This window comes from Myxine glutinosa, chromosome 1 (genome assembly GCF_964187855.1).
Source record: "Myxine glutinosa chromosome 1, kmMyxGlut1.1, whole genome shotgun sequence".
NCBI lineage: Eukaryota > Metazoa > Chordata > Myxini > Myxiniformes > Myxinidae > Myxine > Myxine glutinosa.
This window is the reverse complement of record NC_136261.1, coordinates 141,115,942-141,139,062: the sequence shown is the minus strand read 5'-3', so window position 1 is coordinate 141,139,062 and position 23,121 is coordinate 141,115,942. Positions and strand designations below refer to the sequence as shown.

Here is a 23,121-nt window from a genome sequence, read left to right as displayed (position 1 = left end):
TAATAAACCTAGTTGTTTTTTGCTGGTATCGTTCTTCAAAATGTGCCCAGGGTTTCTATGTATGTATGTATGTATGTATATATGTGTGTGTGTATATATATATATATATATATATATATGTATGTGTATATATATATATATATATATGTATATATATATATATATATATGTATATATATATATATATATATATATATATATATATATATATATATATATATATATATATATTATATCAGTATATATATATATCAGTATATATATATATCAGTATATATATATATCAGTATATATATATATATATATATATATATATATATATATATATATATATATGTATGTATGTATGTATGTATGTATATGTACACATGACCGTATCAAAAAAAGGTAATCCGAATTCAAGGGGTTAATATGCAAAGGTTATTTAGTTTGACAATTTACATGTGGTTTACCAATTATGAGGAGATCCTCCGCTTTCCATTGATGCCTTTCATGCATCATTGCTGTCACACATGACCGAGTACATGTTCATTGAAAATGACAAGTTCAAATCGCAATTTTACAAGTTTGGCTAATCGGTGCAAGACAGTTTCAAATGGACGCATTACTTGTCGACTGCCAAGTTGATTATGTAAAATTGTTAAGCTGGTCTGGTAATCGTCGGTTGCGTCATCACTTGATGAAGATGGGTATTTAAGATGGGCCTACAGTGTATGGGTTTAGAGACAGCCTGGGTCATTGAAAAGATGGTTCAACTTACGACTGAACAGCGGACCTTCGTGGTTACAACCTTTCACCAAACTGGAAGTTTGCAGCGAACTCGTGATGTGTTCAGGGAACGTTTCCCAGAACGGGAGCCTCCAGCAGCCAAAACCATCTGGGCGAATGTTAGAAAATACCAAGAGCATGGCACTAGCCTCGGTGCAAGACAGTGCAAGACAGCAAGACAGTGCAAACCGCAACAAGGGTAATTCTGGTAGGAGGCGCACTGGGCGATCGGAAATGAACATTGCAGCAGTAAGGCAGCCAGTTTTGGAGCATCCTTGGGATACCAGCGCAAGACGAAATGGGACGGGATTGCCTTCGGCAACATTCAACCGAATCACAAGACTGGACCTCCACCAACATCCATATCGGATTCACATCCGGCATCAACTTACGCCAGTAGATTTTGCCAGGAGGCTGGTGCTTGCCGGATGGTTGATAGCACGTTGCGATGCAGATGTCAATTTCCTGCGGTATCTCATTATCGGCAACGAAGCTGCTTTCGCTATGGATGGCAAGGTCAATACCTATCATGTTCTTGAATATGCACCGACAGGACAACCCCCGGAATTTAATTTTGACACCAACATGAATCGACAAAAGTGGACTGTTTGGTTGGGACTTTGTGGAAGTGGTCCTGTGATCGGACCATTTTTCTTTCAAAGGAATGTCAATGGTAACAGGTAAATGCAGATGATCAATGATGAAGTTGTCCCGCAGCTGGAGGAGAACTTTGAGCGACAGGTTCGTGGTGTCTTCAGATATCTCTGGTGGGCCCAAGACGGCGCCCCAGCACATCGTCTTATCGCTGTCCGAGATCGACTGAGGGAACTCTTTGGAGACCGAGTCATTGCCATCAACCATGTAGTGGAATGGCCGCCAAGATCACCTGACCTCACACCATGTGATTATTTCCTTTGGGGACATTTAAAGAACAAGGTGTTCGTAACTCCTCCCCGTGATCTTGACAAATTGCAGGGCCGTATTCGACATGAAGTGGATGCTTTGCGCAATGACCCGGCTATGGTGAGACGAGCAGTTCAGGGCATGCTCCACCGCTGTGAGCTTTGTGTTGAAAGGGGAGGTGGACATGTTGAAGGTGTGGGTGCATAAAGGCCAATCATTCCTGAGAAAAGTACACATCTGACGTTCATTTTGCACCAATTATCCTGTCTTGCATCGATTAGCCAAACTTGTAAAAATGCGATTTGAACTTGTCATTTTCAATGAACATGTACTCGGTCATGTGTGACAGCAATGATGCATGAAAGGTATCAATGGAAAGCTGAGCATCACCTCTTAATTAGTAAACCACATGTAAATTGTCTTGAAATAAATAACCTTTGCATATTAACCCCTTGAATTCGGATTACCTTTTTTTTGATATGCACTGTGTATATATATATATATATATATATATATATATATATATATATATATATATATATATATATATATATATATATATATAATGGTGCTTTCAGAAAGTATTCACACCCCTTGACATTTTTCACACTTTGTTGTTTCAGCCTGAATTTAAAATGGATTAAATTGACATTATTATTTCACTGATCTATACAAAATATCGCCCCATTATGTCAAAGTTGAATTTTTTTTTTAGAATGTTTTACAAAATAATTAAAAAGGAAAAGCGGACATATCTAATTAACATAAGTATTTATCTCCTGAGTCAATACTTTGTAGAAATGCCTTTGGCAGTGATTACAGCTTTGAGTCTTTTTGGGTATGTCTGTTTCATCTTTGAACATCTGGATTTGGAGTGTTTCTTGCATTCTTCCGTTGCAGATTTGCTCAAGCACTGTCAAGTTTGATTGGGAGCATCAGTGAACAGCAATCTTCAAGTCTTTCCACAGATTCTCAATGAGATTCACGTCTGGGCATTGGCTGGGCCACTCAAGGACTTTCATGTTCTTGTTCTGAAGTCCTTCTTTCCAGTGTTGATTTGGTTGTATGCTTGGGGTTATTGTCCTGTTGGACGTAAATCTTCACTGAAGTCTAAGGTCTTTTGCACTCTGCAGCAGGTTCTCCTCAAGGATTTGTCTGTGTTTGGCTTCATTGATTGTTCCATCTATCTTTACAAGTCTCCCTCTATCTTATCCCAGTCCTGGCCACTGAAAAGCATCCCCATAGCATGATGATGCCACCACTACGCTTCACGGTAGGGATGTTGTTGGATGGGTGATGAGCTATGCTTGTTTTCCGTCAGACGTAGCGCTTTGCATTCAGGCCAAAGAGTTCAATTTTCAACTCGTCAGACCGCATAATAGTGGCCTTGTGCTCTCAGTCTTTCATGTGACTTTTACCAAACTCCAGGCATGCTGTCATGTGCCTTTTTCTTCGGAGTGGCTTCTGTCTGGCCACTCTCCCATAAAGCCTAGATTTGCAAAGTACTGCAGAGACTATTGTCCTTCCAGCAGGTTCTCCCATCTCAGCCCAAAAAACTCTTTAGGTCAGTCAGAGTGGTCAAAGGATTATTGGTCACCTTCCTCAACAAGGTCCTCTTTGCCCGGTTGCTCAGTTTGGTTGGACGGCCAGCTCTAGGAAGAGCCTGGGTCGTTTCATATTCTTCACATTTCCTAATGATGGAGCTCACTCTGCTCTTGGGAACTTTCAACCCTCTAGAAGTTGTTTTATATCCTTCCGCAGATCTATGCATCCTCACAATGCTACAGTATCTCGATGTCCTACGAACAGTTCCTTTGACTTAATTGTAGGGTTTCTGCTCTGATATGCACTATCAATTGTGTGACCTTGTGTCGAAAGGTGTGTTTCTTTCTGAATCGTATCCAATCAATTCAATTGGCCACAGGTGGTCTCCAATAAGTTGTAGCGACATCTCAAGAATGATGAAAGGAAATTGGATGCACCTGAGCTCAATTTGGAGTGTCATAGCAAAGGGGTTGAATACTTTTTGACCGAAGACATTTCAGCTTTTCATTTTTCATTATTTTATGAAAATTTCTAAAATAAAAATTCTAAATTTGTAAGGAAGAATGTGAGAAACTCCTCAAATCCAGATGTGCAAAGCTGATACAGACAAACCCAAGAAGACTTGAAGCTGTAATCACTGCCAAAGGCGCTTCTACGAAGTATTGACTCAGCGGGCTGGATACTTTTGGTAAATTAAATATTTCTGTATTTAATTTTCCATGAATCTGTAAAACATTACAAAAACATGTTTTCACTTTGTCATTATGGGGTATATTGTGTAGATCGGTGACAAAAAATTTAAACAGATTCCATTTTAAATTCAGCCTGCAACACAATAAAATGTGAAAACGTCAAGGGGTGTGAATACTTTCTGAAGGCACTGTACAGTTATTTTATATCAGGATTAGGCTTTGCCAATAGATACCTGCCTTTCCTGAAAGCCTTTATTTCCTCCCTGTGTTTTGCATAGTACTTTTTATTCCACTTAAATTTAGCTATTGCATTCATAGCATAATTAATGCAAGTTGCTGCCTTTTTTTTCTCAAGGTTAATGCTATAACTCGCATAGCAGGCTGTGTGGGAAGCTGCATTTTTCCTATCATGATTGGCATTGTAATGAGCACGGGAGGCTACCCGGGAAGCTGCCTTCACTCTGAGTCCTGTACTTCCTGTACTCCTCCTGAGAGGCTGCATTCTTTCTTTATTTGTTTTTAATACGATTGTTTTTTTTCTGGGCACTTTTCCTTTGCAAGTTATGCATTTTGTCGTACCTTACAATCCACGTTGCAATCCACGAGGCCAATTGAAACGTTTTATGCCAGAGTTTCGCAATCTGCATCTTACTATAATTCACCAAATGTCCGTCCGTCTGTCTGTCTCTCTGCCCGTTCGAAGGTACCGCAATAACAGCTGAACCGATCGCAACGATATTTTGGGTGGGTAATCCTGGGATCTCTTGGAGTAAAATAGGGTATAGTGTTTTTCCAATTCCAGCTTTGGCCTCCAGCATTTTCAGGATTGGACTCCCGCATAACGTTATTTTCCCGGATGCCGCACAAACGGCTGCACCGATCGGCTGCACCGATCAGACTCAGTGACCTCGGACAAAGACCTTTTATAAGGACATGGGTTGAATCCCTGCTTGAGAGAATGCCAACCCCCTCCCCGCCATCACGGTCATCTCTCCGACTCACAATCCCACGAGATATGCAGAAAGGACGACCCAAAACCAATGATATTCTTTTTGATTCGTATATAAACATCATTAAAAGTAAATAATTACCTCGGCCAAAGTTCAAACGACGTGAGTTTAATCTCTACATGAGAGAATTCCACATAGCTATTTGGGTGGTGTATAAGCCAACAGATCGCTGTCTCCATTGATCTTGCCAAGGCCGTAACACCTATCGGCTCAGAATCCTTTTAACTGTTGACTTGGTAGTTTTTACAATGAAGGAAACATTAACAATGTTGTTAAAAGTTTATTTTGTGATTAATTTGTGATTGGAGATATGTTGTTTGGAATGAAAAAAGAGATACCGAGTTCAAGTGAATGACGACATGCCGTGATGGTTTCTACTTTCTAAACATGAACTTTGCGGATCGCCATATGCAAATTCGCCACAGACACACGATCGATGTTTCTATACGTGAACGTACCCGTTTGTTTGCGAACGGGTACGTTTTTCATGGAAGTCCTTCACGAACTTGCTGTCCATGTCTGACGTGCGACTGAGGGTGCTACAGGAATGTGGAATTTATTTGTTTCATGCTTTAGCATTCGCCATATCTGCATTGCCTGTTTGCTTCTGGCCTCACACCCGCGCTACGCACGGGTATCTCACTAGTATATATATATAAATGGCATTCAACAACTTGTGGTGTAGTGTGGGTTCATCCAAAAAAATGTTTTTGTTATGGTTGGTATGAGTGCAATACCTAAGAGACAATGTTGCTTTCTCCTGCTGGTATCATTGTAATCGCTTCAGCCCTTATTGTGCTTAGCTGCATGATGACAGAATAAATACAATTCTGTGATTTTGCGATCTCCCGATTTGTTACTTTAGCGATGTATTCTGGCATCTTTACCAGTCTTGTTAGTTCTGAAAACGCTTAACAATGAAAATGTATGGCTTTTAATGTCTTATGGCTTCACTCTATACTCTATAGTAACTTTTCAGCATATCGTTTTGGACACATTTGATAGGGTTGACATTATTTTTCCCTTCCCATCCTTACATATGGAGTACCATTGTACTTCATGTTATTGTCCCAGCATCAAGCAATTTGATACCTTACTTTATTGCAAAAACTTGTTGAAACTTGTAGGATTGCAGCAATTGAAAGTCAGTGGTAACACACTTGCTTGATTTAACTCCTGGCAAAATCACATTCAATTACCAAAACAAGTTGATGTGATTCTTCATGGGGACAGTTAAATTGGCTCCCTGCCTGAAACATGGATGTAAAACATCCCGTATAATATCTTTACAAGTATTTCTCTTTTTATAATATTTCTCAAGATTCTCACCTGCACTCTCACCTGCTTCCTTTTCTCACCTGCTTTCTTTTCTCTGCTTCTCACCTGCACTCACCTGCACTCACCTGCACTCACCTGCACTCTCATACCGCACTCTCACCTGCCTCCTGGAGGAAGTACAGAACAAATATATTCTAAGGCAAGAGTGTATAATTGACAGACATGAATTTGTCTTTCCTTTTGTAATCTTGTAATAATTATACTGCCTCACTGAATACTGCCTTTGGAAAACAGAAGAAATAATGCATGTCTTGTTCCATTGTTGGGTTTGTGCTAGAATGCAGGTTCGCTGGACGATTGTTTTGCTCATTGTTCTGCTGGCTGTTTCTATTGAGGCTGGCAAGAAAGACAAACGTGGTAAGCGCAAAACACTACTTTTGAATAAGTAAACACTATTTCAAACCCCTTCACTTTTTCACATTTTGTTATATTGCAGCCTTATGCTGAAATCGTTTAAATTCATTTTTTCCCTCATCAATCTACACACCATCACCGCAACACTCCACCGATCTGGCCTTTATGGCAGGGTGGCCAGACGGAAGCCTCTCCTCAGTGAAAGACACATGAAAGCCCGCTTGGAATTTGCAAAAAAGCACCTAAAGGACTCTCAGACTGTGAGAAACAAGATTCTGTGGGCTGATGAAACCAAGATTGAACCTTTTGGCTTCCGTCTGTCCACTCTGCCATAAAGCCCAGATCGGTGGAGTGTTGCAGTGATGGTTGTCCTTCTGGAAGTTTCTCCCATCTCCACACAGTATCTCTGGAGCTCAGCCAGAGTGACAATCGGGTTCTTGGTCACCTCTCTTACCAAGGCCCTTCTCCCCCGATTGCTCAGTTTGGCCGAGCGGCCATCTCTAGGAAGAGTCCTGGTTGTTCCAAACTTCTTCCATTTAAGAATTATGGAGGCCACTGTGCTCTTGGGAACCTTCAATGCAGCAGAAACTTTTTTTGTAGGCTTCCCCAGATCTGTGCCTCGACAAAATCCTGTCTCTGAGCTCTGCAGGCAGTTCCTTCCACCTCATGGCTTGGTTTTTGCTATGATATGCATTGTCAGCTGTGAGACCTTATATAGACAGGTGTGTGCCTTTCCAAATCATGTCCAAACAATTGAATTTACCACAGGTGGACTCCAATCAAGGTGTAGAAACATCTCAAAGATGATCACGAGAAATGGGAGGCACCTGAGCTAAATTTCAAGTGTCAGAGCAAAGGGTCTGAATACTTATGTCAATGTGATATTTCAGTTTTTTCTTTTTAATAAATTTGCAAAACTTTCCAAAATCCTGTTTTCTCTCTGTCATTATACTGTTTGGATAAAATCCGTTTTTGAAAAATTTGGATTTTTCCAAGTCCCTTGCAAAGATAAGCGACAACTGACGGAAAGAGAGCGTGTGTGTGTGTGTGTGTGTGTGTGTGTGTGTGTGTGTGTGTGTGTGTGTGTGTGTGTGTGTGTGTGTGTGTGTGTGTGTGTGTGTGTGTGTGTGTGTGTGTGTGTGTGTGTGTGTGTGGGGGGGGGGGGGGGGAAGGGGTGGCTGCTTCAAGCACGGTCATAAGAGTGAAATGGCATTATCATTCCAAATGCTCGTTTTTAGAGTCTCTCTAACATCTTAACCTGGGAAACTAAGATTGGTGAATGCCATACCAGGCATGCATATTCTATGAAAGGTCGATTGAAGCCAATGTAGACAGCAATTATCCAGGCCTACAGTGAAATTATCATTGAGTGAGTTAATCTTGAGTTGGCATTCAGAAGTTTATCAATATTCAGAGCATTATCGGCAGCAAATGGCACGTGAAGCAATATTATGAACTAGCAGAAGTACCCGGCATTGCCGGGCGGTGGAGGGGAGGGGAACGGGAGGGGAGGAGAGGGTGGGGAGGGGCGAAGAGGGGGGGGGAGAAGAGGGGGGAGGGGGAGAGGGGAGAAGAGGGGGGATGTGGAGGGTGGGGGAGGGGAGGGAAGGGGGGGAGGGGGAGGGGGAAAAGGGAGGGGGAGGGGAGGGGGAGGGGGGAGTCAAGTCGGAAGTCATTGTCGTCAATTGAATGTCGCATTTATTTTTTATTCCCTGTCAAATGGCATTGGTCCCGCATTCCGAACCCGGAAGTCGGAAGTCATTGTCGTCAAATAAATGTAGCATGTATGTTTCACTCTCTGTCACATGCCGTTGGTCCCATGTCAATCGGATGAAGTTGAAAAATTAACGTTACGAAGTTTCTCTGGGACGTACTGATTCCGAATATGAAGTTGAACGAAATTAATCCATGGAAAGTACCAAACAAATTGCTTCCGATAAACAGTACACTACACTCTCTTTCCGTGCCCTATCTGTGCGAGTGAAGAAGTAAACGGCTCTGGGACGCCGGACTTCCTTTACCATACGTTTCAAATGCATTTAAACTTCAAGTACGATCAGTTCCCTTCAAAAGGCTTGAGCTTGCACCAATCGATTTTTTTGTTAATCGATCTATTAAGTCATAATGTCCAATTCTTCACTTAAATACGGACACATATCCCCCTCCGTACTCATTAAAAGAATCAACATCCGTCAGTTCCGGTTATAACTTTGTGGGCGGCGTATAAGTAAAAAGAGGCATCGTGTGTTTTAATTTGTAAAGCAGTACAATAGACTTCGCTTTATTAAATTATCATTTATTTTACCAATCTGTTACCTTTATTCGAAAAACAGTCACTTAAGGGATTGAAGGTCTTTGATAGTTCAAAATGGACACCTAGGACTGATTCCGAATATGAAGTTGAAAAATTAACGTTCCGAAATACGCTGATGACGTCATAATTTTAAAACGCGAAGTTTTTTTTTAATTTTAAGGTGTGCTGTAGTTGCTCTGAGACGTACTGATTCCGAATATTCCTTTGGTTTTGCTCTGCGATGAGTAGTTCTCGAGTTATAAGAGGACAAACAAACAAACAAACAAACAAACATACTTTACTGCTTTATATAGATAGATGTGCGCTTCCCATTGCAAATCATTTTGAATGTGATAACCAAGCAACTCTACCAGCGGTAACTTTTATCATACCGTTGTTGCATGAAATGGGGCTGGCTGGTGTTCTTTACTGAAAGACATCTTCATCACACTGCAGTAGTCGGGATTTAACCAAACATGGTTGTTTTCACACCAAATATTAAGCGGTGGCAGTGCATTGTGTATACAGTTGAATCGGTTTCCGTTTTTGTTCCAAGAAAGAGCAAATGCAATGTTATCTACATATTGCCAATGGTTTGTTGGCATGTCAACCAACGCATCATTTACCAGAGCAAGAAACACCAAAGGCCCGAACAGCATGTCTTGCGGCACACCTGCTTGCTTTGGTTTCCTTGGAGACAGCACTCCCTGGTAGCAGACGCTATTCTTCCTATAGGCAAGAAAATTACAGATCCAATGGACAAAGGATGCCATTTCTCTGAAATCGATGAGTTTTCTTAAGATGATAATTTGATCGACTCTGTCAAAAGCTCTGCTGAAATCAGTAGACACGATCGATGTCATATTGCAGGCATTTCCTGTGTTTCTGCTCACATAATCGATGATGTGAACAACACAATGTTTGTTGGAATGTCCAGATTAGTGGTTCCCACCCTTTTTTCTGTCGTTTCCCCCTTCAACCAGTTCAACCGTCCGGATTTCCCCCCCCCCCCCCACCCCCTTATATATATATGTATATATATATATATGAACAAGGAAAAAAGTAGGCAAAACACAAAATGTATTCGCTTAATAACATAAATAACATAATAAACAAATAGTAAACCTATTTTTATTTAAAAAAATTATTGTATATAAATTTTTATTTACCGACGATGTTATAAATATAATTGTTTATGTTAAGTAAAAAGTCGAAGAACAAAAGAATTAAAGATTTGAGGTTTATTCACTAAAGCACAATATTACACGAATGCTAATATTGTGTTTCCCTTGGAATAAGTTTCCCCCCTGGAATCCTAAAATTTCCCCCCAGGGGGAAATTTCCTCCAGGTTGGGAAATGCTGGTCCAGATAGTACACCATTCTGTATTGGATCAAGCTATGAGGGCTCAATTCTGAAAGAAGATGATTGTAGATAAGGAGTTATGCTATTTTAGTAAAATGATGAGCGAGTGATATGGGACACAATTTATTAATTGTAGATGGTGACATTTCTTTCTGAATGGGAGAGACAATGGTCTTTTTCTTCCAGAAATGGGATGATTCCAGTTTGGTATGATGCATTGATTTATCTCGCACAATGAGGTTGAAAGTTCGAGAGAAAACTCGTGAATAAATATAGCTGACATACCATCATGTCCACTAGATTTACCAGGCTTTATCCACTTAAGTTCCATGTAAACTTCCCATGGCAAAACAGTTTGGGGTGGGGAAGGACATGGTAAAAATGCAGGTAAAGCTGGATCTGCCAAGTTTTGGGATGTCATTATTAGCATCTACAAAATCGCAGTTAATGACATCAGCCTGGCTTTTTCTGATTCTGGTATTCCAGGAATAGTGATTACAGTTTCAGCTTTTTGTTGAGATGCCATACTTTTCAGGTATTCACGTATAGGGGTTTTTGTGTTTCAACTTCTGAACATGATCATGATGGACGTTTTCTCTCTACATTGCTATTTCTTTCGACATTGTTTCTACACTTTGTAACAGTAGTGTTTTCCATTCATGTTTATTTTTATGAAATGCATTCTGTCTCTGCTAGATAAGTGATTTTACAAAGGAAGTCATCCACAGTTTATCATCTGCATGCATTTTGAATGTTTACACAAGAAAAATGTTTCCAAAAAATATATAATTTGTCAATTTTCATCAGATTGACTTGAAATTGGAGCAGGTTTTTTTTTTTTGATGTTGGGCCATGGAAATATATTGCCTTTGAGGTCAAAAGGTCAAGATCGACTAAAATCAGCAATAGTTTTGTATTTTTTAGCTGTTTTCGGAATTTTTAGCTTGCGGAAGAAGAAGTGTGAATACAATGCGGATGCGGACGGGCTTAGCATTTTCAGATGCTTTCTAGTTTGCTTTTTAATCATGTTCCTTGGCAGTTGATGGGGGTTTATCAGCAATTTAGGGGTCGAGATCATTGCATTGTGATCTCTGCCTTGACCTAGTGGTGATGATGTTTGAGGTTCACAATACTGTTTATGAATGTTTGTGAGAATATTGTCACGTGTGAGGTTCACTAATGTGTTATGCCTCAGTTCCAAAGGTCTTACGAATGCCTCCGTGGATTTACGAAACGGTTCTCTATACTACGTTCAGTTATTCTCCTGTTCCCCAAGGATCATTCAATAAAAACTGAACCAGACAGCAGACCGCGCAAAAGAGGCAATGGGCAGGAAGATCTTTCTTATAATTATATTGGTGTTTATTATAAAAAGAAAACAGGGAAGAATGTAGACGAGACACTATCAAAGAGGGTAGATGAAACACTATACACCTGGCCCTCCCCTCACCCTCCTCTCAACCTACCCCCCTCCCCTCTTCCTCACTTCTCCCTCCCTTTTACCTCCCTCTCCCCCTGCTTCTACCCTACATCCCCGCCTCTGCCCCTCCTCAGCCCCACTTCTCCTCCGTCCCCTACCTATCTCCTCCCAGGAATGCTGGGTACTTTAGCTAGTAAGAAATAAATACAATTCCTATCTCACACTCGATGCACGAGATGTAATTGCAGATAAGGACTTCCCTTTGTGATGTGTGACATCTAGGGCGATGGTGCAACCCATTTTGGAAGCAGGAGTGAGACAAAGAGAGCCAGCAATTAATAGACAAAGATGAGGCAAGTCAGCCATTAAGAAAGCCAGCTACGAGGAGTGCCCTAGATCAGGAGAGTCAATGATCAAGAGCACCAAATAACAGAGTGATCTTCTTTGTCTAAAATGTCGTCGTCTGCAATTCTTGTTAGACCTCACTCAGGACGTGCACTCAGAACCAGCCCTCATGGCCCTCAGCGCTTCTTTCTCACACAAGTTCTCCTGATCTGCCCTCCGTTCTCTCTCAGCTCTCAAGTAGTGTGTTGAGCCATACAACCCAAACTTCTCATCCACCACAGTATGACGAATAACCTGTGTTGACAGTGAGCACAAACCCTCTTGCCTTTCTTTGGTCCTCTATCGCCGTCCTATTTAGACCTGGCAATCAATCACCAACAAACTTCCCAACCTGACCATTTTCAAATTGGAAATATATCCACTTGATGAGCATTCAACAACCCCATCCTCCTCAATGCCCCATCCGTTTGCTGTCTGGGCCATTGCAGCCACCACTCAGCATGTTGATCCACCCATCTGCTGCTTGGGCTGGTGAATGATGCTGCCCTTTCTGTCTGCTGATTGGCTCATGCCCATCAATATTCAATATTTAATTTTAAAATATTGAGTATTGATAGGTATCTAAAGTTGATAAAATATAAAGGTTTTTTAGAAGTCTACAATATATTTTATTGGCTCCATAATATGAAAAAAAAGTAATTGCAGATGTGAAGATGTCTATAAATCCAGATGACAATTTTTGATATCTTGTGAAATTAAAGATATTGGGAATTGAGGACTGATATGGATACTGAAGAGGAAGGTCAGGATGTAGGTGAAGAGGAAAATAATTCTGGTGGTGATGATATTAAATATTAAGAGAAAATGTGGAAGGTGGAAGACGATTTTGACAGAAATTTTGAGATGACTACTAAAGGAGCGATAATGAAAGGAGAGAAGAACTCTAAAAAGGCAGCGCTTGCAAGTGAGTTTTTAAATTGTTTGGTAAACCCTTGTGTGGTGATGATGTATAGATTATTCTGTAGTTAGCATTGATGACAAAAGTCGTTTTTATTTTTGCAGAGAAGAGAAGGTAGTTGGAAGTGTTGGAATACCCAATTCAGAGAGAAGGTGGTTGGAGTCGTGAATTTTTTTTTTTTTTAATGAGTCCTGATAATGAAGAACCAAATAGGTTTACTGAGGAATAAATATACAATATAAAAACATTCAGTTTGTGATATAACTTTAAGTTGAGGATATTGTATCATAAATATATGATGCTTTCAAATAAACTCTGATGCTTAATCTCAAAAATGACTGTTTTGGTAATTATCATTCTTTTGCCAGATTCTTCATAAAAGTAGTGGAGATGAATAGAATAGTCTGGATACAGAAAAGGTCAAATGTGGTAACATATTTGGATACTTTGAAGCAATGAGATTTTGTTCAATAAATAATAGTTTTTCATGTAATAAATAGCACAGAAAAATGAATGAAAGACTGAAGAAAGAAAAAGATGTTTGATGAAATATTAAATGAAGAGGAAATCAAAGAAAACTTGAAGGAATTAGAAGAGTTCACAAAGAAAGATATATAACAATTAAAAGTAGTGTCTTACGATTTCTAATGATGCTTTAACTCTGAAATCAACAGTCACCATTATACAGACTTGGCATTTAATATGGAATATTTTTTTTGTGGGGGTGAACTTACTTTTCAAGATGACTTAGAACCAAAAGTTCATTGGAATTATGTTGAAATTATTCTAGATTTTGTTAGTGACCTTTAAAAGAAACAAAAACCACATTTGACATTTCGAAGCAAATAAATTGATCCTTGAAAGTGATGTAAACTGATACAACAACAACAACATGCATTTTAAAGGCCATTTTCCCTGCTAGAGCAGGGGTTAGCCTTGCGGTCCCCATGACAATCTTCTCCATTTTGTCCTATTTTCTGCATCTCTCCTTGTTAACCCCCTTGCCCGCATTTCTTCTTCCACCATCTTTAGCCAAGTCTTTCTCGGTCTTCCCCGTCTTCTACTTCCTTCTACATTCATTTCCATCACTCTTCTCAACCAGTCACTTTCATCCTTCCTCAACACGTGAACCAAACCATCTCAACCTGTTCCTCTTCACAGCATCAATCACAGGCTCGATTTCCCATCATCTTTCGCAATTCATCATTTGTCTTCCTCTCTCTCAACGATACTCCGCACATCTGTCGAACCATTCGCATTTCCACCCTTTCCAACCTTCGTTGCTGCTCTACGTTCATTACCCATGTCTCACTCCCATAAATCATAACACTTCTCACACATGCAGCATACACCTTTCCCTTCAGCTTCAACGACACTCCCCTCATCATCAGCACGCCACTCAATTCCCGAAACTTCTTCCATGCACATCTCACTCGAGCAACCGTTGCCGACTCTGATCCACCTTCTCCATTCAGCATGTCTCCGAGGTAGCAAAATGTTTTCACACCTTCCAGCTTCACGCCGTCTCCAAGATCCAACTCAACATTTCCTCCATCTGCAGCTCCCTCTGTGCACACCTTACATTTGAATGTAGCTGCCACACTGGTTAATAACCCTCTCAGACCACTACATTTTTGATGAACCCACTCAGCGCACATTGTACACTGAATGGAGTTCACTCCGACACCCTTCCTACACACAGCACAGGGCCACTTCCCAGTTCTTTCCACCTCACCACATGCTTTACCACTTGCCATCACCTTCGTCTTTCCGATATTCACCTTCAGACCTTTTGTCTCCATACATTCCTTCCACGTGTTCATCTTTTCCTTCAGTCCATCCATACTTTCCGCAATCAACACCAGATCATCTGCATACAACAACTCCCACGGTAAACCCTCCTTTACGTTCTGAGCCAGCACCTCCATCACAGCTACAAATAGTAGTGGACTTAGTACCGACCCCTGATGCACTCCCACCTTCACCTCAAACTCACCACTGTTCCCGTCCTTTGCTTACAGCTGTGCGCGGTCTTTTGTACATTGCCATCACTACTCTGATCAACCATTCCTCCACTCCTAATTTCCTCAATGCCCATGTCAATACTTTGCGTGGAACCCGATCGAATGCTTTCTCCAGATCAACAAACCCAAGAAACAACTTCTTCCTCTTCTCCTTGTGCTTCTCCTGCAACTGCCTCACAATGAAAAGCGCGTCTGTCGTTCCTCTTCCTGGCATAAATCCAAACTGCATTTCGTCGATCTTCACTTTCTTCCTTATCCTCCTCTCCAACACCCTTTCCAATACCTTCATTCCATGCTCCAATAACTTTATCGCTCCGTACGAGCCACACTCCAGAGGGTCACCTTTCCCCTTGTATAGAGGGACGAGGGTACTCAGTTCCCAACCCACTGGAATGCGGCCTTCTTTCACCACCAGATTACAGATCTCTGTCATTCTCTTCACACCCCAACTTCCTGCTGCCTTCAACATATCTCCCACAACTCCCGTCGGCCCTCCCGCTTTTCTACCCTTCATTGCTTTTATCGCTTCCTCAACTTCCTTCTCAGTTATCTTCTCTGCCGGTCCTAAAACTGGGTTACTCTCTATGTTGCCATCCCATTCATTCTCTGTATTCAACAGCATTTCCATATATCTTTTCCATCTTCCTTTAATTCCATCTGGGTCGACAACGATTTGTCCCATTTAATCCTTCAAGCAGCTCACCCCCATCACATCACACCTCTCTTACGCTATCTGCTTTGCAATCCTGAATACTGCTTTCTGACACTCTTCCGAATCCAAGCGTTCTCCGACATTTTCCTACATGCCTCCTGTGCCTTTGCTACCTCTTTCTTTGCAGCCTTCCTGGCTGCCTTATAACTTTCATGCTCTGCTGTTTCTGCTCCCGTACCCTTCGCCTTCTGCCACTCCTTGAACTTCTTCCTCTTCTCGTCAATCCTCTTTCCAACTTCATCATCCCACCACCATGTTTCCGAGTGCCTCGGTGGTCCTTTTGTCCATCCACATACCTCACCAACGGCTCCCAACAGACAAGCTTTCATTGACATCCAACCACTTTCAAGCTCAACCACATCATCCTCGACCCTACTCAGCCTCTCTTTTAATGCCTCCCTTACTATCACCTCTTTCAACCTCCACACCTTCATTCTCGGTTGGTACTTCACCCGCCGAGCTCTCCTCGCACCTTTCACCCTTACGTCGCAGACAACCAAGTGGTGCTGTGAAACAGCCTCCTCCACCGGGATCACCTTTGTGTCTCGGAGGTGCCCCCTATCTCGCCTACGCACCATCAGGTCGTCAACGGTTGCCGTCGACCCACCTGACGTGTATGTAACAAGCTTATTATCCTCTTTCTGGAACTGAGTATTACAAATCAACAAATCAGCTCCATCAGCAAACTCCAAAATCCTTTCACCTTCTCCATTTCTCACACCATATCCGTAACCCCCATGAACTCCGTCAAAACCATCCATACTCCTTCCCACATGTCCATTTAGGTCTCCTCCTACCACAACCACTTCCTCATCTTTCACATTTTCCATCAGCTTCTCTATTGCACACCAGAACTTGTCCTTCTCTTCATCGCTCCGACCAACCTGCGGAGCATATCCCGAGATGACGTTCACCAAGAGCTTTCCAATCATCATTTTCACCATCATGAACCTATCACTCACTCTAGTCACACTCACCACACTGTCTACAAACTCCTCAGAAAACAGGACACCAACACCATTCACGCCCTCCAGGCACCCTTGCCACACAAACTTGTATTTCTGTCCCTGCCTACCCTTCACCATTCTCACACCACTTCCCTTCCATCTCGTCTCTTGCACACAACATATGTCCACTCTTCTTCTGACCAATACTTCCACCACTTCTCCTGATCTCCCTGTCATTGTCCCTACATTCCATGTCCCAAACCTCAGAAACCGATCTCCACTTCGGGCTGTACCCTGCCCACATGTAGTTGTAATTGTCATAGTTTTTCTTTTTGAGGAAATGTTTTTTTTTTATGGCCGGATGCCCTTCCTAACGCCAACCCTCTTAGTCGCCTCCTACGACACGCAGGGATACGGCGTACCTATTCTTATCCAGGTTACACACTGGGAAACGTTTAAAACATGGAAATCCTGGGGGGGGGGGGGAGGGGGGTGCGGGATCACCGCTGCGGTTTAAACATATTTAAATAAATATTTAAACAAAACCATGAAAACAATCTGGGAAAAGTCTCTAAAGTGAGAACGTGGATTTGAGAAAGCAGGAGCAGAGGTGAAAGAACAAACGAGAATATAGGGGCCGGGGCACAAGTCGAGATGAGGAGGCCGCACGAGACACCAGGCCGCACGAGGCGCGGACAAAGAAACGACTAAATTACACACAAATTTGCAACAACTACAAAACCAAAACCAAATAGAAACACACAATAACACAATAACGAACTCAATTCACGGACAGTACTGTGTTAAACTTCTGTGCGTTTTCCAGAAGTATCTCTTTATTTTGCACATTCGCCCAATTGTTTTTAAACAAAAACAAAAGTTAAATTACGACTGGGATTACGGACAGTAAAATTACAGTTCAGTACTTCATGTAACTCCCACGAGCATTCAGGAGTGCATGTACACGTTGAGGCATGCTGTTCGCTTGCCATGCAGTTACAATAACCTGCTGCAATTCACGCACAGAGGCAGGCTGCTGGTCCAAGTTGTCGATTTGACGCGTTAATTCTGCCCACAAGTTCTCTATCGGATTCATATCCGGGGACATGGCAGGCCACTCCATATGCTCTACACCATGGTCAGCAAGAAAGTGTTGGATCTTGCGAGCACGATGAGGCCGTGCATTGTCATCTTGGAAGACAAAGTTTCCTCAAAAGGCTGCACGAACAAATGGAAGCAATGTTTCTTCCAGAATGGCCCTGTGCTTGAACTGGTTCAGGTTTCCATTCAGAACAACCAGGTCAGTTTTGCCCCCTGCATGAAAAGCAGCCCAAACGGTCACCCCACCTCCTCCAGCTTGGACTCTTGGCACTATACAATCTTCGTTGTAGGCTTCAAGCACTTGTCTGCGCACTCGGACGCGGCTATATTGACGATAGACCAGAAATCTAGACTTGTCACTGAAGATCACGTGATTCCAGTGTCCTGCCTGCCATTGACGGTGCTCTCTGGCCCACTGCAATCGGCGCTGGCAGTGTTGTCTGGTCTGCCGTGGCTTTCTCAGGGGACGCCTGGCATGATAGCCTGCTTGAACCAGTCGTTGGTTGACAAGCCTTCTGGATACAGGCACATTTGTCAGTTGCTGACACTCAGCCCTAAGCCGATTAGCTGACTTGGTATGGCCATTGTGGACTAACCGGTGCAGCTGGCGATCATCCCTCCTTGTGGTTCTGCGGGGACGTCCTGACCTCGGTATTGGAGTAGGGACACCCCTCTGAGCATTTCGTTTCAGGATCTTTGACACCTGACCTTGAGTGATGCCATACTGCCGAGCAATAGCACGCTGTTTCATGCCGTAATTTCGTAAAGCCACCCCTCCATGACAAACAGCATTGTCGAGTTGACGGACCATCCCCAGAGGAAGCGGCAATAACTTTTGGAGATGTGCAGCAGTTGTTTTCCACTAATACAGAACGCAACAACCCTTGTATACCCGACTGTGAAGCCAATCATCAAATGCACCTGTCCGTACATTTTGCCACGCCACCTGTGATATAAACCTGTTGTTGACTTCTTGCTGCGACAGACAATCAGTGACATGGTTCTTTTAACAAATAAATCACCAAAGTGTAAAAGAAACTCACCAGATTGATATACTGAGTTAAGAAAGTAAACCCAAGTCAAGAAAAAATATATATTCCATATTAAATGCCAAGTCTGTATTTGGCCACAGTACCAGAAAACATGTTTGGTGAAAACCAAAGACAGTACTTGACCACAAGATCCTGATACCAACTGTAAAGCATGGTGGTGGAAATATTATGGTTTGGGGCAGCTTCGCTGCATCAGGGCCTGGGCAGCTCACCATCATGGAATCCACGATGAATTCTTCATTGTACCAGAGGATGCTTGAGCATAATGTGAGGCTATCTTTCGGAAAGTTGAAGCTCAACCAAAGGTGGACCTTGCAACATGACAATCATCCTAAACATACCAGTAAATCCACCGAGGAATGGCTGAAAAGAAAGAAATGGAGGGTTCTGGAATGGCCAAGTCAAAGCCCGGATCTAAATCCCATCGAGATATTGTGGAGGATTTGAAACGAGCTGTGCATGCAAGAAACCCCTCAAACATCGCACAGCTGAAAGAATTCTGCATGGAGGAGTGGGCAAAAATTTCTCCCAGTCGATGTCAGAGACTGATGGACAGTTATAAGAAATGCCGACTTGAGGTTGTTTCTGCCAAAGGGGGCAATACCACCTATTGGAGCCAAGGGTGTACTTACTTTTTCCACATGCGAAATTTGCATTTATGTTTATTTAAATTATACAATGGACTACAAAATGTAAATGTTTCATGATATTTGTTATATTATATCACCTTTATCTGTCAATATTGTTGAAATGAAGATTACATAGCTGTATGTTGAAATATGTTGAAAAAGTCAAAACTTTACATGGGGTGTACTTTATTTTTCACGTGACTGTATGTGTATTGTGCATGTATGGTTATGTTAGAGGTGGTACATCCTGTCGCGTGACTCCCCTTGGTTAATACCGGATTAGTCACGGAGAGCCACAGCAAGCTTTTATACTCCGAAGGCGATGCTCAAATGCGGATTTCTATGTGTATTGCGCGGAGAAAGAAAGAGGAGGGTTGTAGGCTGTAGAGCTTACCTTCACGGATCCCACCGCAATCCTCAAACCTGCGGAAAATAACTGAAACAAACACGGATTTAAAATGTACAAAAATAAACAGGTTTATTTTTACGGATGCCGATAACAAGAAAAACGCGACAGTAACTAAATTCCTATAGGATCCTCCACACCAGACTTAAACACAGACGAGGGATAAAATAACGTTGGAAAATAATCGTGTGATTTATCATGCACTTCGCTCTGATCAGCTTGGGGGGGTCTCACCAGGGTCTGTGAATGGGTCCACCCGGCGTACGCATGAGAAACGCGTGAGTACGCGGGAACTAGGCCTCGTTGCACCCGTTTACGCTGCAGCGCTTGCACCAGGCCTCGTCACGCCGCAGCGGCAAGTCGCATGTCGTTTCCGCTTGCAGAACTCTGCATGTCACCCAGTGGCGTCTCTGATCGCTTCGTGTCTCCACCAAAGTCCGATCACATCAAGAAGAGGAAGATGTAGGCGTGAAGGGCAATAAGCAAGGGCCAGAGCAATAGAGATCGTCCAGGGCTGGTGAAGGCATGAAAAGAAAAAGGCAAGGGTCAAAATGTCAGTCAGGGAGTTATTTTATTGGCCTTCTTGTGATGTCACTGGCGCTTCTCCTCCACACAGCGCAGTCCAACACTACCTTGTGCAGTTCTCCACCTATCGGTGTGCAGTCCACCTCTGACGTCAGCAGTGGTCTTTGCCAATCGGCTCGCTGCTTACTGCTCCTCCTTCTTTCCCCAATCGGTGAGTCCTTATTGCTCTGGCCAATCAGCGAGTCCCTTCTTACCCCGGCCTTCCTGTTGGTCAACTCCCGCCCAGTCACTCCCTCCTGGGCGTGGCTCTCGGCCCGCCAGAGCTATGTGTGCTTGCCAGGCGGGATTGTCAGCCCTGGTGCTTGATGCCTTCCTTCCGGTTGGGTTTTATTGTTACTTATGTTGTAATGGCCATTCTCACTAGTGTCTACGGTGCGGTGCCAAACAAGACAAAGGATAAATCACATTGGATAAGACTTTCAAGTGATAATTTACCCTTATGCCCTAATTTAGTTAACATGCCCCTCTCAGGGGCTGATCTGGATGTCAGTGGTTAGTGTGCAGACCTATTGAGCCCCTCTCGTGGTCCGCACTCTGAGTGCAAAGAGGCTGGCATATTGCACCAGCCACCACAATGATCCAGAGGGTGCAATGCCATTGACAGCCTGAAATGTGGTGTCATCGGTTCGGGTGGCTCTGGTGAAATCAACCCTTCCATGTGATGATGTCACAGTGATGTGCCACCTCATTGGCTGTTGCCAGAGCATGAGCGAAGGATGCTTGAGGGTGCAGGGCGTGGCCACAGGGGAGGAGATAAAAAGCTGTGCATGGATGCTGGCAGCAAATCAGAATGATGAGTCCAGTTAGAGACCAGTCAGCCAGAGACTAGTGAAAATCTAGTGTGGTTACTGGAGAGTTTGGCTGCTGCCTAGGGAGCCACGTGAAAGAGTTTTTGTGGCCAGAAAACTTTCTTGCGCCTTCTTGGATCTTCTTCTAATGAACTGGAGATCTGCTCACCGCATATCCTCAAGTCCTTGCCCCTTTGTGTGTGAATGAATGATTGAGTGTTCATGGCAGCCTAGGTTTCTAAATCTCTGAATCAAGTGTGAATTTGTTTATTTCTGTGTTTGTTCGTTTTGGTCTACATTTCAGATGGTGTTCTCATGTATATTGTCTCATGCTTTCATTAAACCTCGTATTTCTTTTTTAAAACATGCCAATCTGATTCCCATAAACCTACCGCTTGTGTGTGTGTGTGTGTGTGTGTGTGTGTGTGTGTGTGTGTGTGTGTGTGTGTGTGTGTGTGTGTGTGTGTGTGTGTGTGTGTGTGTGTGTGTGTGTGTGTGTGTGTGTGTGTGTGTGTGTGTGTGTGTGTGTGTGTGTGTGTGTGTGTGTGTATATATATATATATATATATATATATATATATATATATATTGTTACGGTACCCAACGTCGGCCTCTGTTCCCCTTATTGAGGGGGGATTAATCCCCTCGCTTATGACTGACCGACGTGGTCCCGGGGGAATGACGTCACGCCCGGTCGGCGCTGGGTAGGGTATTAGGCCCAACCGTCCTATGACCTAAATACCAGCGCCTCCCGGTACGCAAGGAAATACTCCCCGCTCATGGCCGCAGCGTAATGGATGATTTGCGCCGAGCGAAGTGAACTGCGGCGTGAGCCGTTTACCAAGACTAGACCCGATTTATATTCGTTGGCCGAATCGCGCCACGTACCCTCAATATGGAAACCTCTAAAGTGACCGAATGTGAAGAAGAAGACAAGGTAGAAAGAACAGATATTTATTATTATTTACACACAACTAAAGCAGAAAAGAATTGAAATACGATTTACAAGGCAATGGAAGGAGCAGGAGACACAGTGCAATTATTAGCTTAACTATACAGTCTTACTTATAAACCCCAAGACAACATGAAAGACAGACGAACCATCAGACTTACGCGAATGGGGAATTGCCGAGTGGATTGGCTGGAGAGAGAGGAAGGTTCAGCTCGGACCGAAGCACGGTCGGGCCGGGAGGGAGCAGCCGCCGCCCTCTTGATCGGTCTCGCACGGCGCGTTCCTTTGCGGCCACGGTTGATACTGCCGTTGAAACCCGAAGCTGCTGCGTGCTGCTGCGTCGCGTGCTCTTTCAGGGATTCCTCGGCCTCACGCACCGCGTGCTCTCCACCGGTTCATCTGCCTTCTCTCTCCCTGTGTGGGGCGTCGGCTGCCGGTTATATAGGCCACACCCTCAAGCCTACGCGAACGTTCTCTCCACGCCCTCGCAAAGCCAAACCCCTCATCCTTTGTTGGTCAGCAAGGGCTGGCTCACTCCTCCTTTCGATGACGAGGGCGGAGACATGCCTTTCTTCTCCAAAACAGAGCACGTGGCAATGGCGGCAAATGCAGACAACCGCCCAATGCAGTTGGCAATGAAAGCTTTGGGATATGAAAGGGGATCTATCTTATTTAATTGATGCAACGCAATGAATTAGTGGACCACAGAGCCTTATGCTGACATTTACTAAGGACATAACTACTGAGGGAATCTTATGATTGGCTGCGTGTGTGCGGTGGCTTAACTAAGGACGACCTTTGATCTTTACATTGGAGGGTGATATTTACAAGAAGATTTACAGCATACAAAAGGGGAAAATTTACATCGAATTACACACAGTTCCCAAATCCTCAACACTGCACCCTCATCCTCTTAGCCACGTCCCGGGCCTATA

At 43.1% G+C, this 23,121-nt stretch overlaps 1 protein-coding gene across 1 annotated transcript in view; it reads left to right on the top strand.

Moving 5' to 3' along the window:
- The window catches only part of LOC137429034 (pleiotrophin-B), a 187,609-nt gene that overhangs the window by 82,572 nt on the left and 81,916 nt on the right, over window positions 1-23,121 (top strand). Inside the window, exon 2 of the mRNA XM_068119044.2 lies at window positions 6,534-6,613. Coding sequence (XP_067975145.1) covers window positions 6,535-6,613 — 79 coding nt within the window. The 5' untranslated portion in view covers window position 6,534. The remainder of the gene's footprint in view (window positions 1-6,533; window positions 6,614-23,121) is intronic.